Source organism: Notolepis coatsorum (genome assembly GCF_963971535.1).
Source record: "Notolepis coatsorum genome assembly, chromosome: 3".
Taxonomy (NCBI): domain Eukaryota; kingdom Metazoa; phylum Chordata; class Actinopteri; order Aulopiformes; family Paralepididae; genus Notolepis; species Notolepis coatsorum.
In genome coordinates, this window is record NC_140167.1 from 206,617,411 (window position 1) to 206,633,716 (window position 16,306).

At 46.3% G+C, this 16,306-nt stretch overlaps 1 protein-coding gene across 1 annotated transcript in view; it reads left to right on the forward strand.

Moving 5' to 3' along the window:
- rabgap1l (RAB GTPase activating protein 1-like) overlaps window positions 1-16,306 on the forward strand; it is a 573,823-nt gene that overhangs the window by 395,822 nt on the left and 161,695 nt on the right. Inside the window, exons 15-16 of the mRNA XM_084311549.1 lie at window positions 7,587-7,661; window positions 14,982-15,107. Of these exons, the coding sequence (XP_084167675.1) occupies window positions 7,587-7,661; window positions 14,982-15,107 (201 nt within the window). The remainder of the gene's footprint in view (window positions 1-7,586; window positions 7,662-14,981; window positions 15,108-16,306) is intronic.

The following is a 16,306-nucleotide window of genomic DNA, read 5'->3' on the forward strand; positions in this document are numbered from 1 at the left end:
TGAACTTGGCCACACAGTCATGTGTGTATAGTGAATACAGCAGGGGGCTCAGAACACAGCCCTGGGGGGACCCGATGCTCAGGGTGATGGTGTTGGAGGTCTGACCCCCCACCCTGACCGCCTGGGGCCTTTCACTCAGAAAGTCCAGTATCCAGGCGCTCAGAGCGGAGCTCAGACCCAGCTCGATCAGCTTGTCCACCAGTCTGGTGGGGACTATGGTGTTGAACGCTGAGCTGTAGTCAATGAACAACAGTCTCACATAGCCCCCCTTCTGGCGGTCCAGGTGAGAGAGGGTGCTGTGCAGTACTTGGGAGACCGCATCATCAGTGGACCTGTTTGTCCTGTATGCAAATTGCATAGGGTCCATATCACTGGGGAGGGAGGCACAAATGTGATCCTTAACCAGCCTCTCAAAACATTTCATGGCCACAGAGGTGAGTGCCACCGGTCTGTAGTCATTGAGACCTGTTGGGGAGGGTTTCTTTGGTACCGGGATAATAGTAGACACCTTGAAGCAGGCAGGTACCACGGATTCCGCCAGGGATAGATTAAATATGGTGGTGAACACAGGGGCTAGCTGGTTAGCACAGGACTTAAGTATCCGTCCTGTTATCCCATCTGGGCCTGCAGCCTTCCTGGTGTTCACCTGCATAAATGCTCTTCTCACACTGTGTACCGTCAATGAGAGAGCGTCCCCGCCCCCCCGCGGATGCCCCCCCCCCCTCCACGACGGCCGGCGCGTCAGTGACGTCACTAGCCGTTGAGCTAGCAGTGCCACTGTCTGCACCAAACCGAGCATAGAAAGAGTTTGTCCGCGAGAGAGGCGTCGTCGCTCCCCATTGAGGGGGCGCTGACTTTGTAGTCAGTTTTCGTCCGCAGTCCCCGCCATAGGCCTCCTGTGTCATTCTGTGCCATTTGTGCCTCCATCTTGTCAGCATACGTCCTCTTAGCAAGTTTAACAGCCTTGCACAGATATAGACTGTTGCCTTGTACTCCTCCATATTTCCTGTCTCTCTGCCCAGGTTGTAAGCAGTGGTGCGAGTTTTCAGAGCTGCTCTGATAGTACTGTCCACCCACGGTTTCTGGTTCGGGAACACCCTCGCCTTTTGTTTCTTTACAACTTATTATAATAATAATAAAAAAAAAATGTATCATTCTTTTCAAAAGCAACAAGGTCTAGAAGCGTGGCTAATGCTAATGGCGCGCATACCAGCGAGGCTAACTGCCTAAGAAAACGGGCACAGAGGCACTGAAAGAGGATTTCACCTGTCTAATGAACACACTAGACCAGTGGTTCTCAAACTTTTTACACCAAGTACCACCTGAGAACGTAGCTGGCTCTCCAAGTACCACCATATGACCGGCGTTAAAATACAGTCTATTCAGCTATGCACAGTTCATGCAGGAGGCAAATGTATTCCTGATACCATTATTTATTGTTAACTTTTGTCAGACACAGCCACAATGTACAAAGAGATAGCACTAGAACTACGCTTCCACACAACTCATCCAATGCAAGGGCCATTGAGAACATAATAACTAACATTCTCACATAGCAAGTGAGAAAATTAAGAACAACTGTATTTCAGCAAATGTACTTAATTCTCTCTCTCTCTCTCTCTCTCTCTCTCTCTCTCTCTCTCTCTCTCTCTCACTCTCTCTCTCTCTCTCTCTCTCTCTCTCACAGCAAGCAATTGTCTGTCATTCTCTCTCTCTCTCACACACACACACACACACACACACACACACACACACACACACACACACACACACTTATTTTGTTACAAAAACTTAATTTCCTGCATTCTGGTGCAGGCATTTTTACCCTTTAAATGCCAGTGTTTGTGATGGGCATCACAAATTATTGTAAAAAAGAAGAAAACACATATTCAATACATTTTTGAATGTTTACCCAACACTTTAACTGCCGGGAAACGCTTTACAGCGTCATTCCCGGCCATGCTCAAGTTGCCGAAGGACGCTTTACAGCGTCTTTAATATCAATATTTCAAAAATCTGTGATCGGATTCATATTTCCCCTCCGCTGGCCTGAGATCCACCAGGAGGACCCACTGAGCTCTCTGGCGGTTCAGGAGCGCCATCTGGTGGCCGATCGGCGCAATCGCCAAACAGGAAGTGCTATGGAGGTTGTGCTGGTCGGCCATATTACTTCCGGGCACTCGGTTTGGCTGCCGGCACTCTGGCTCGTCACAATATAATAGCGATCCATTGCCAATAACTCGATAAACAACATGATTTGGACGTATATAGTATTATACAAGCTGGAAATGGTTCATCAGGATAAACATCCCATAATCGAAAACGGTCTACACCACGCTGATCGTCCAACGGCGCGAGGAAGATCCGGTGAGATTCAGCGTTATTCTTGAACGTGTTCCATATAAACTGTTATGATGAACATATGACCCACACTAGATGAATGATATAACGCTGCCCACGGAATTATAAACGATCCCCCGCCCATCCGGTCATCATCAGATCATACGTAGATCATTCTAGAAGTACGTCCAATTGAAATTTTTTATATCGCCCCGATTGCCATCAAACTGTATTTCATCATCAATATAATGCATTTGGGGCTATAGATCACGTTCTGGAGAAAGCTGCAGAAAGAGATGAAAACATACTTATACATTAGACCATACTTTACTATGAATATGTGAATGAAAAAGTTTAACGTTGCTACACAATGGACAATACATATAGGACTTTGAATGGGCCCTAATAATGGCAATGTAGCAATAGAATTTAAAAAGTTATAGCCATGCAAAGAAGGGGTACTTATCCATAGACAAATAGAGCTGGCAACCCATGGTATAGCATGAATTTAACCTCCGGCACCCATAGTGTTAAATGCCAGTTTGTGTGATGGCATCACAAATTATTGTTAAAAAAACACACAAAGTAAAATATTTTCAATATATCAAATGCAAAGTACATTTTTCTGGGGGAGATTATTACAGGCTAGGCATGTGTCAATGATTAGCAGCAACATGGATTTTTTGTAATGTCAGATTTAACACCAACTCTTTTCAGAAAAGTGGGAGTATTTAATTTTTTATCTGACATTACAAGAAATCTAAAAATAAATGGTTATGATCAGGGCTGAAGTTTAATTAAAGATTTATGACTGTTTAGACTGCATTACTCTCTGTCACAGTGATCTCCTGGTTGTTCTCCACTTAGATTATCTAACTATCGCGCCGCCGCAACCAGAAACACTGGCCTGGCCTGCTTCTAAGTTCAGTGGCCTGTTGTTTTCAAGTACCACCAGCAGTACCACCAAGTACCACTAGTGGTACGCGTACCACAGTTTGAGAACCACTGCACTAGACAAAATCAACTATCGGTAGTCGACTATCGACTAATTTTGGCCAATCAAAGTCGACTATACAAATCGTTAGTCAGGGACAGGTCTAATATATATACATATGGGGGCAGGAAGCAAGCAAGCAGGATAGAGGCAGACCCATCCCACCCAGCTCACTGCCTCATCGAGCTACCATCCACCCAGCTCACTGCCTCATCAAGCTACCATCCCCCCAGCTCACTGCCTCATCAAGCTACCATCCCCCCAGCTCACTGCCTCATCAAGCTACCATCCCACCCAGCTCACTGCCTCATCAAGCTACCATCCCCCCAGCTCACTGCCTCATCAAGCTACCATCCCACCCAGCTTACTGCCTCATCAAGCTACCATCCCCCCAGCTCACTGCTTCATCAAGCTACCATCCCCCCCAGCTCACTGCCTCATCAAGCTACCATCCCCCCAGCTCACTGCCTCATCAAGCTACCATCCCACCTGGCTTACTGCCTCATCAAGCTACCATCCCCCCCAGCTCACTGCCTCATCAAGCTACCATCCCCCCAGCTCACTGCCTCATCAAGCTACCATCCCACCTGGCTTACTGCCTCATCAAGCTACCATCCCCCCCAGCTCACTGCCTCATCAAGCTACCATCCCACCTGGCTCACTGCCTCATCAAGCTACCATCCCCCCCAGCTCACTGCCTCATCAAGCTACCATCCCCCCCAGCTCACTGCCTCATCAAGCTACCATCCCACCCAGCTCACTGCCTCATCAAGCTACCATCCCCCCCAGCTGACTGCCTCATCAAGCTACCATCCCCCCGGCTCACTGCCTCATCAAGCTACCATCCCACCCAGCGCACTGCCTCATCAAGCTACCATCCCACCCGGCTCACTGCCTCATCAAGCTACCATCCCACCCAGCTCACTGCCTCATCAAGCTACCATCCCACCCAGCTCACTGCCTCATCAAGCTACCATCCCACCCAGCTTACTGCCTCATCAAGCTACCATCCCACCCAGCTCACTGCTTCATCAAGCTACCATCCCCCCGGCTCACTGCCTCATCAAGCTACCATCCCACCCAGCTCACTGCCTCATCAAGCTACCATCCCCCCCAGCTGACTGCCTCATCAAGCTACCATCCCACCCGGCTCACTGCCTCATCAAGCTACCATCCCACCCAGCTCACTGCCTCATCAAGCTACCATCCCACCCAGCTCACTGCCTCATCAAGCTACCATCCCACCCGGCTCACTGCCTCATCAAGCTACCATCCCACCCAGCTCACTGCCTCATCAAGCTACCATCCCACCCGGCTCACTGCCTCATCAAGCTACCATCCCACCCAGCTCACTGCCTCATCAAGCTACCATCCCCCCAGCTCACTGCCTCATCAAGCTACCATCCCACCCAGCTCACTGCCTCATCAAGCTACCATCCCCCCAGCTCACTGCCTCATCAAGCTACCATCCCACCCAGCTCACTGCCTCAAGCTACCATCCACCCAGCTCACTGTCTCATCAAGCTACCATCCCCCCGGCTCACTGCCTCATCAAGCTACCATCCCCCCGGCTCACTGCCTCATCAAGCTACCATCCCACCCAGCTCACTGCCTCATCAAGCTACCATCCCACCCAGCTCACTGCCTCATCAAGCTACCATCCCACCCAGCTCACTGCCTCATCAAGCTACCATCCCACCCAGCTCACTGCCTCATCAAGCTACCATCCCACCCAGCTCACTGCCTCATCAAGCTACCATCCCACCCAGCTCACTGCCTCATCAAGCTACCATCCCACCCAGCTCACTGCCTCATCAAGCTACCATCCCACCCGGCTCACTGCCTCATCAAGCTACCATCCCACCCGGCTCACTGCCTCATCAAGCTACCATCCCACCCGGCTCACTGCTGAGAGGGCAGACATACCCTCATCTCCCACCTTGTTGCCCATATGCACATGTCCAGAGTTAATTATATTGATTTGTTATATTGTTTACACTGCTTTTTTATTCTATTTTATTTGTACTTCTCCACTGTACTATAATTATGTCACCTGTACCATGTCTTATACTACCTGTGCCCCCCCCCTCCCCCAGGCTGCTATAATACCTGAATTTCCCCAAGGGGATCAATAAAGGAATATCTTATCTTATTTTATCATACCTGGCACGTCAGTCAGTCTTAGATCCAGTCTTTTCTACAATCATTTCCTGTCAGGATGGGGAGGTGTAGGACACAAACGCACACACACACAAAAAAGGGGAATCTTAATACATTGGACGCCAGACCCGAGATAAGTCGGGTTACCTCGCCATCGCTTGAGCGCCAAACCCGAGAAAAGTTGGGTTTTGGTCGTTATTTCTTTTATTCGCTATTTCCATTCATAATCCATCGAGGAAGCCTGATGTTATCATTGGGAATGGGTCTGAGATCGCAAACATCCAATACCGCCGCCTAACGCCTTGCGGCCGGTATTGCACATCCTTGGAATCTCTCTGGCTCAGCCTGTACGTCGATCTGAAAAGTCCGGTCCGGGTTTTCCTAGTCGGGCAGGAGTAACATTTATAACACACGGATTGGGGAGAATCAAGCACCGCCGATTCATGGTCTTTGGTGGATTATCTTGGCAACACGATCAACATCAATACTTGGAATGCCGATCAGATAATTGGAATATTCTTTTTGCAGTACATCCTAGTCAAGGTAAGGGCTATATGGTATCAATCTTGCGTTGATCCAATCATTCCTTACTTAATAATGTACTGTGTAACGTATTCCGTTGGTGACGATCCCCCCAACCACCCTTTCATGCATGCATGATGAAACATAATACCGATAATCTAGCGTTGATTTCAGATTGATTGTTGATCCAGGCGAGGAATGGCACGGTTCCTAGTGAACTGCAGTAAACGCTGCTTAGCTGCGTTTCCTGGGATTACACAGAATTACTCTAAAAACTATACTCCTATTCACCACAGTATAAAACGGGAATGTATGGATGACATTTTTTTTCTTTTTCACAAATTGAACGATAGATACTCGATGTCAAATGGGCAATAGTTTTATATGCTATTTAATATAGTTTAAGCCCTGCAAACACCGGCATGTATCCCCATTCATTAAAGCGCTGGCACACACGGCCATACGGCCCACAGCGACCTCTGGTGCTGAATGTGTTAAAAAAACGCATTTATAAGTGAATTGTATCGTTTTAAATTCCCCTTTCAAATGAAAAATAGTGCTTGGAAAAGTACTTGAAAGTCCTTGAATTTCATTTTGCAGTGTCTGTGGGAACACTGGGTGGGGGGAAACACAAGAATAAAATAAATTAAAATAAAAGCTATAGAAAACACAAAACACCAATATAAAATAACTGGGGGGAAAAACCCAAAGTAACCTCCACTGCCTAGCAGTTGAAAACAAAGAAACCAAAAGCATAAAACGGATAAAACACTAGAACATGAACTTGAGACACTCCTCTACTACTGAGGGAAAACATGAAATGAACAAGCATCCGAACACAGGAAACCAAGCCTACTTAAAGGCACTGCACACCTGTCACCAATCAGGAGGCAATCAAGCCCACACACCTGCCATGCCGCATGGCAATTAACTGGTGTCTGGTGATTGACATCAATGCGGAGCTAATGATGCTAATGATGGAGCATCGCCGTCGGTTGTGTGATAGTAAAGGGCTAACCTTCTGTATTGTCACAGTGAAAGGGTTAACCGGCTGTCGTGTGGCTCTAGATGATCACTGAGTTACTTTGCTGTTACTTTCCCCGGGCTACGCCCCAGACCGATGTAAGAATTGGCTGGGGTGGCACATTATAAATGAAAATATCATATATCAAGTGATTCCCGACTCTCTGGTATTAATGGTTCAATCAGTCAACATGGCTGCTCTTCGTGGTCAGTGTGTCTCTGGTGGTGTTGTGACCGTGCAGCGCACCCAGACCTTATTCCAATCAATCCCTTGTATTGTCAGCAGAAACGGTATATGAGATATAGACACAGTATGTACTTGTATATTATTGTCAATGTGTGTTGTTTAGAAACAACTTGATTAACACCTATTGACCTTGATTTCTTGCTGATTGAATGAGTCAACTGATCTCTCTCTCTCTCTCTCTCTCTCTCTCTCTCTCTCTCTCTCTCTCTTTATCTCTCTCTCTCTTTCTCTCTCTCTCTCACTCACTTCTCTTATCTCTCTTTCCCTCTCATTTCTCTCTTATCTCTCTTTCCTCCGCAGGCCTACTCGGTCTATGACGAGGAGATCGGCTACTGCCAGGGCCAGTCTTTCCTCGCCGCTGTGCTGTTGCTGCATGTAAGAAAAACTTCCCTCTCACACTCCTGCGCCCGCCCGCCCGCCCGCTACACAACTTCTCTCCGGTTTGACAAAGTGTACAAATTGGCTCCACACCAAGAGATTCCCGGAGAGTGCCTGAGTGATTTCGTGATGGAGAGAGAGAGAGAGAGAGAGAGAGAGCGAGAGAGAGAGCGAGAGAGAGAGAGAGAGAGAGAGAGAGAGAGAGAGAGAGAGAGAGAGAGAGAGAAGGGGGGAGAAGAATTGAGCAGAGTGCCACAAAATTAAAACAATGGACACTACAGTGACAGGGATGCATGGAGGACGGGGAAGGAAGCAGGGAGACAAAAGGGGCGGGGCCAGTCTATTAAAGTGTGACAACAATGTCATCACTGGAGTAGAGAGGACATGGCTACTAGGTGGAAAAGGTGAGGATGATAGAGGTCACCAAAAAGTGACAACTCAGGGAGGAGCCAGCTGTCGAAAAGACAACAAAAAGGAAGAGACGGGGAGACAAACTGGCACGCTGGGGAGAAAGGTGTGAAGGAGAAAAGGAGAGAGAGAGAGAGAGAGAGAGAGAGAGAGAGGTGGAGGTCATTTTGGAACACAGCCAGTAAGGCGGTTAGGGAGAAGACGGAGGTGGATAGGTGAACCAGGTGTGAACAAGGATGGTGGGCAGAGGGAGGATGAGGAGGAGGGGAGGGGAGGGGAGGGGAGGGGAGGGGAGGGGGAGGGGGGTCAGAGAGAGGTTCTCAGGATGCAGCCGGGGAGCTGTCAGGAATATTAATGGCGGTGCCATATGAGAGAGAGAGAGAGAGAGAGAGAGAGAGAGAGAGAGAGAGAGAGAGAGAGAGATGGTAACACTACGCTTGTGAGGACATTGCCATGACTCCATCTCTCCACGACATACCTAAACCTTAACTTAACTGCAGTTCCGATCCTTAATCCCCTTAAACATAACTTTTAACCCCCAAAGGAAGATGGTATGTCAAAGAGTCGGAGTACAAGCGCGTGCGGCTCTATCCCTCTTCCTCTTACACACATACACATGTCTACACACGTCCCAACTCCCTCTTATATACTCACTTAGATACTTACTCACGCCGTGCAACCGGCTCTGTGAGCAGAAGCACGCACAGGCACATGCACAGATGTGCACGTGCGTGCACACTGCACACAGGAATGCACTGCACTCGACTGATGCGCCAACTCGCTAAGTACCCACCTGGCTACTTTGCATAACAATAGCGCAGGTCGTCAGGTGTGTTCAAATACATTCTCAGATACATTCACACACAACTTGTGAATGAAATGTGTTACATTCCATTCGTAGAGGCAATTAGGCACTGTCTTTAGTCTGTGCGTATGCGAGGGAACATGTATGCGCTGGGGCGCGCGTGTGGCGTCATTAAAACACCGTGCAACCAGCTTTGAAATCATCATTGCAACCCCCCCCTGTCAGCTCCCATACTGTCCCCTACCTCCTCGCACCCTGGTCTGTCTCACCATGTCTCTCTACACCCCCCCCCCCCCCCCCCCCCCCCTCTCACTATTCACCAACCTCAGTCCAGGGGAGAGGGAGCGGTTGTGTAAAACAGACACCGCCTGTCTTGAGGTCGTGTACTGTACTGATAAAATGCTGCAGGGGGCAGTGTACTGTAGACACTGATAACATGCTGCAGGGGGCAGTGTACTGTACTGATAACATGATGCAGGGGGCAGTGTACTGTACTGATAACATGCTGCAGGGGGCAGTGTACTGTAGACACTGATAACATACTGCAGGGGGCAGTGTACTGTAGACACTGATAACATACTGCAGGGGGCAGTGTACTGTAGACACTGATAACATACTGCAGGGGGCAGTGTACTGTAGACACTGATAACATACTGCAGGGGGCAGTGTACTGTAGACACTGATAACATACTGCAGGGGGCAGTGTACTGTAGACACTGATAACATACTGCAGGGGGCAGTGTACTGTAGACACTGATAACATACTGCAGGGGGCAGTGTACTGTAGACACTGATAACATACTGCAGGGGGCAGTGTACTGTAGACACTGATAACATACTGCAGGGGGCAGTGTACTGTAGACACTGATAACATGCTGCAGGGGGCAGTGTACTGTAGACACTGATAACATACTGCAGTGTACTGTAGACACTGATAACATACTGCAGGGGGCAGTGTACTGTAGACACTGATAACATGCTGCAGGGGGCAGTGTACTGTAGACACTGATAACATACTGCAGGGGGCAGTGTACTGTAGACACTGATAACATACTGCAGGGGGCAGTGTACTGTAGACACTGATAACATACTGTAGACACTGATAACATACTGCAGGGGGCAGTGTACTGTAGACACTGATAACATACTGCAGGGGGCAGTGTACTGTAGACACTGATAACATACTGCAGGGGGCAGTGTACTGTAGACACTGATAACATGCTGCAGGGGGCAGTGTACTGTAGACACTGATAACATACTGCAGGGGGCAGTGTACTGTAGACACTGATAACATACTGCAGGGGGCAGTGTACTGTAGACACTGATAACATGCTGCAGGGGGCAGTGTACTGTAGACACTGATAACATACTGCAGGGGGCAGTGTACTGTAGACACTGATAACATACTGCAGGGGGCAGTGTACTGTAGACACTGATAACATACTGCAGGGGGCAGTGTACTGTAGACACTGATAACATACTGCAGGGGGCAGTGTACTGTAGACACTGATAACATACTGCAGGGGGCAGTGTACTGTAGACACTGATAACATACTGCAGGGGGCAGTGTACTGTAGACACTGATAACATGCTGCAGGGGGCAGTGTACTGTAGACACTGATAACATACTGCAGGGGGCAGTGTACTGTAGACACTGATAACATACTGCAGGGGGCAGTGTACTGTAGACACTGATAACATACTGCAGGGGGCAGTGTACTGTAGACACTGATAACATGCTGCAGGGGGCAGTGTACTGTAGACACTGATAACATACTGCAGGGGGCAGTGTACTGTAGACACTGATAACATACTGCAGGGGGCAGTGTACTGTAGACACTGATAACATGCTACAGGGGGCAGTGTACTGTAGACACTGATAACATACTGCAGGGGGCAGTGTACTGTAGACACTGATAACATACTGCAGGGGGCAGTGTACTGTAGACACTGATAACATACTGCAGGGGGCAGTGTACTGTAGACACTGATAACATACTGCAGGGGGCAGTGTACTGTAGACACTGATAACATACTGCAGGGGGCAGTGTACTGTAGACACTGATAACATACTGCAGGGGGCAGTGTACTGTAGACACTGATAACATGCTGCAGGAGGCAGTGTACTGTAGACACTGATAACATACTGCAGGGGGCAGTGTACTGTAGACACTGATAACATACTGCAGGGGGTCAAGTGTCACAGGCTTTCTTTTCAAGGCAACCAAGCGTGAATATCAACTTTTTTCCTCTGATATTCATCTTATTTGGTATGAAAATAGATGGGAGGCATGTTTACTGTAATGTATCACTGTGTTACCAAGGATACAGAATGTATCACTGTGTTACCAAGGAGACAGAATGTATCACTGTGTTACCAAGGAGACAGAATGTATCATCACTGTGTTACCAAGGAGACAGAATGTATCATCACTGTGTTACCAAGGAGACAGAATGTATCACTGTGTTACCAAGGAGACAGAATGTATCACTGTGTTACCAAGGATACAGAATGTATCACTGTGTTACCAAGGAGACAGAATATATCATCACTGTGTTACCAAGGAGACAGAATGTATCATCACTGTGTTACCAAGGAGACAGAATGTATCACTGTGTTACCAAGGAGACAGAATGTATCACTGTGTTACCAAGGAGACAGAATGTATCACTGTGTTACCAAGGAGACAGAATGTATCACTGTGTTACCAAGGAGACAGAATGTATCACTGTGTTACCAAGGAGACAGAATGTATCATCACTGTGTTACCAAGGAGACAGAATGTATCACTGTGTTACCAAGGAGACAGAATGTATCATCACTGTGTTACCAAGGAGACAGAATGTATCTGAACTCAATGTTTTTATACCAAGTCAGAGTACCAGTTTTTATTGGACAGATTTTAACCATTTAAAGCCACATGGTGTTATATTTTAACCATTTAAAGCTACATGGTGTTATATTTTAACCATTTAAAGCTACATGGTGTTATATTTTAACCATTTAAAGCTACATGGTGTTATATTTTAACCATTTAAAGCTACATGGTGTTATATTTTAACCCTTTAAAGCTACATGGTGTTATATTTTAACCATTTAAAGCTACATGGTGTTATATTTTAACCCTTTAAAGCTACATGGTGTTATATTTTAACCATTTAAAGCTACATGGTGTTATATTTTAACCCTTTAAAGCTACATGGTGTTATATTTTAACCCTTTAAAGCTACATGGTGTTATATTTTAACCATTTAAAGCTACATGGTGTTATATTTTAACCATTTAAAGCTACATGGTGTTATATTTTAACCCTTTAAAGCTACATGGTGTTATATTTTAACCATTTAAAGCTACACAGTGTTATATTTTAACCATTTAAAGCTACATGGTGTTATATTTTAACCCTTTAAAGCTACATGGTGTTATATTTTAACCCTTTAAAGCCACATGGTGTTATATTTTAACCCTTTAAAGCCACATGGTGTTATATTTTAACCCTTTAAAGCTACATGGTGTTATATTTTAACCCTTTAAAGCCACATAGTGTTATATTTTAACCCTTTAAAGCTACATGGTGTTATATTTTAACCATTTAAAGCTACATGGTGTTATATTTTAACCATTTAAAGCTACATGGTGTTATATTTTAACCCTTTAAAGCCACATAGACAGAGGTTCACCTGGACATGGTGTTATATTTTAACCCTTTAAAGCTACATGGTGTTATATTTTAACCCTTTAAAGCTACATAGACAGAGGTTCTCCTGGACTTGGTGTTATATTGATATTGTTCTGGGCGTTTTTAGCAGACAATGTGAAAATACATACATTTTGGTGTTACTTTCATATTAGTACTGCAATATCTTCCTGCAATATGATGCAGTCTGCATTCTAAGAGAAAGCGACCAATCTAGATATTTCAAGATTCACTGCCTGTGGGTGACGGAGAGATACACTTGTGACAGAGAGGAGAATTTCCCAATTCAAATACAATTTAAAGCAAGTCTTTATCACAAACGGTTCCAAAGATATTTTAACGTTTTGCAAAACATTCCTACGCAACACTCTGCTTTAGAGGGTTAAGTATCTGCTGATACCAAGTGCCAATTCCATCCTTTACTTTTACTAAATGATAGACCAATAGTTTGTTGTTGTTAAACAATACCGATATATACATTTGATTTATGTTCTCGGTATTGCGTTTCAGTTACAGATACCCTGTTGTAGCTTGTTACCAGCCCAGTATAGGGCTGTCTTAAATACTTCGAAGCTTCGAAGCTTTGTTCGATGGGCATGGGATTCGAATATGAAAATAAAATTAGATTTTTTTGCAAAATCAACTCTGCCTCTCTTTGTTAACTACAACAAGCGATGCTGTTTGTTATTTAAGATGAGGTCGGACTCGGCACGGACAGGTTTGTGTTCATTGTGCTGCTTTTATAAAGCCTCAAATGACGGCTTACAATATTTCATGAAAGAAAAGTGTTTTGTTTGTCTAAGATTTAAAAAGGTTTAAGCTTTACAGCACTGACAAAGTTGAACAAAGTGCTGTACAAGTCCCACAACATTGAAAAATTAAAAATCTCGAAGCTTCGAATTAAAATCGAATCTCGGCCCCGAAGCTTCGAATTCCAAAAACAAATTTCGAAGGTCAGCCCTAGCCCAGTATCATAATCAGCATAATCAGCTCCATTCTATTCCGCCTCTCTTGACTGGTACATTATGTTGTGCTCCTTCAGATGCCAGAGGAGCAGCCTCTCTTGACTGGTACATTATGTTGTGCTCCTTCAGATGCCAGAGGAGCAGGCCTCTCTTGACTGGTACATTATGTTGTGCTCCTTCAGATGCCAGAGGAGCAGCCTCTCTTGACTGGTACATTATGTTGTGCTCCTTCAGATGCCAGAGGAGCAGGCCTCTCTTGACTGGTACATTATGTTGTGCTCCTTCAGATGCCAGAGGAGCAGCCTCTCTTGACTGGTACATTATGTTGTGCTCCTTCAGATGCCAGAGGAGCAGCCTCTCTTGACTGGTACATTATGTTGTGCTCCTTCAGATGCCAGAGGAGCAGGCCTCTCTTGACTGGTACATTATGTTGTGCTCCTTCAGATGCCAGAGGAGCAGGCCTCTCTTGACTGGTACATTATGTTGTGCTCCTTCAGATGCCAGAGGAGCAGCCTCTCTTGACTGGTACATTATGTTGTGCTCCTTCAGATGCCAGAGGAGCAGCCTCTCTTGACTGGTACATTATGTTGTGCTCCTTCAGATGCCAGAGGAGCAGGCCTCTCTTGACTGGTACATTATGTTGTGCTCCTTCAGATGCCAGAGGAGCAGCCTCTCTTGACTGGTACATTATGTTGTGCTCCTTCAGATGCCAGAGGAGCAGGCCTCTCTTGACTGGTACATTATGTTGTGCTCCTTCAGATGCCAGAGGAGCAGGCCTCTCTTGACTGGTACATTATGTTGTGCTCCTTCAGATGCCAGAGGAGCAGCCTCTCTTGACTGGTACATTATGTTGTGCTCCTTCAGATGCCAGAGGAGCAGGCCTCTCTTGACTGGTACATTATGTTGTGCTCCTTCAGATGCCAGAGGAGCAGCCTCTCTTGACTGGTACATTATGTTGTGCTCCTTCAGATGCCAGAGGAGCAGGCCTCTCTTGACTGGTACATTATGTTGTGCTCCTTCAGATGCCAGAGGAGCAGGCCTCTCTTGACTGGTACATTATGTTGTGCTCCTTCAGATGCCAGAGGAGCAGCCTCTCTTGACTGGTACATTATGTTGTGCTCCTTCAGATGCCAGAGGAGCAGGCCTCTCTTGACTGGTACATTATGTTGTGCTCCTTCAGATGCCAGAGGAGCAGGCCTCTCTTGACTGGTACATTATGTTGTGCTCCTTCAGATGCCAGAGGAGCAGCCTCTCTTGACTGGTACATTATGTTGTGCTCCTTCAGATGCCAGAGGAGCAGCCTCTCTTGACTGGTACATTATGTTGTGCTCCTTCAGATGCCAGAGGAGCAGCCTCTCTTGACTGGTACATTATGTTGTGCTCCTTCAGATGCCAGAGGAGCAGCCTCTCTTGACTGGTACATTATGTTGTGCTCCTTCAGATGCCAGAGGAGCAGGCGTTCTGCGTGCTGGTGAAGATCATGTACGACTACGGCCTCAGGGCGCTCTACAAGAACAACTTTGAGGATCTCCACTGCAAGTTCTACCAGCTGGAGAGACTGCTGCAGGTCGGTTCTGGAGGAGAAGGTTCTGAATGAATGGTTTGGGAGGAGAAGGTTCTGAATGAATGGTCTGGGAGGAGAAGATTCTGAATTAATGGTTTGGGAGGAGAAGGTTCTGAATGAATGGTTTGGGAGGAGAATGTTCTGAATGAATGGTTTGGGAGGAGAAGGTTCTGAATGAATGAATGGTTTGGGAGGAGAAGGTTCTGAATGAATGAATGGTTTGGGAGGAGAAGGTTCTGAATGAATGGTTTGGGAGGAGAAGGTTCTGAATGAATGGTTTGGGAGGAGAAGGTTCTGAATGAATGGTTCTGGAGGAGAAGGTTCTGAATGAATGGTTCTGGAGGAGAAGGTTCTGAATGAATGGTCTGGGAGGAGAAGGTTCTGAATGAATGGTTCTGGAGGAGAAGGTTCTGAATGAATGGTTTGGGAGGAGAAGGTTCTGAATGAATGGTTCTGGAGGAGAAGGTTCTGAATGAATGGTCTGGGAGGAGAAGGTTCTGAATGAATGGTTCTGGAGGAGAAGGTTCTGAATGAATGGTTTGGGAGGAGAAGGTTCTGAATGAATGTTTCTGGAGGAGAAGGTTCTGAATGAATGGTTTGGGAGGAGAAGGTTCTGAATGAATGGTTCTGGGAGGAGAAGGTTCTGAATGAATGGTTCTGGAGGAGAAGGTTCTGAATGAATGGTTTGGGAGGAGAAGGTTCTGAATGAATGTTTCTGGAGGAGAAGGTTCTGAATGAATGGTTTGGGAGGAGAAGGTTCTGAATGAATGGTTCTGGAGGAGAAGGTTCTGAATGAATGGTTTGGGAGGAGAAGGTTCTGAATGAATGGTTCTGGAGGAGAAGGTTCTGAATGAATGGTTTGGGAGGAGAAGGTTCTGAATGAATGTTTCTGGAGGAGAAGGTTCTAAATGAATGGTTTGGGAGGAGAAGGTTCTGAATGAATGGTTCTGGAGGAGAAGGTTCTGAATGAATGGTTTGGGAGGAGAAGGTTCTGAATGAATGGTTCTGGAGGAGAAGGTTCTGAATGAATGGTTCTGGAGGAGAAGGTTATGAATGGTTTGGGAGGAGAAGGTTCTGAATGAATGGTTCTGGAGGAGAAGGTTATGAATGAATGGTTTGGGAGGAGAAGGTTCTGAATGAATGGTTCTGGAGGAGAAGGTTATGAATGAATGGTTTGGGAGGAGAAGGTTCTGAATGAATGG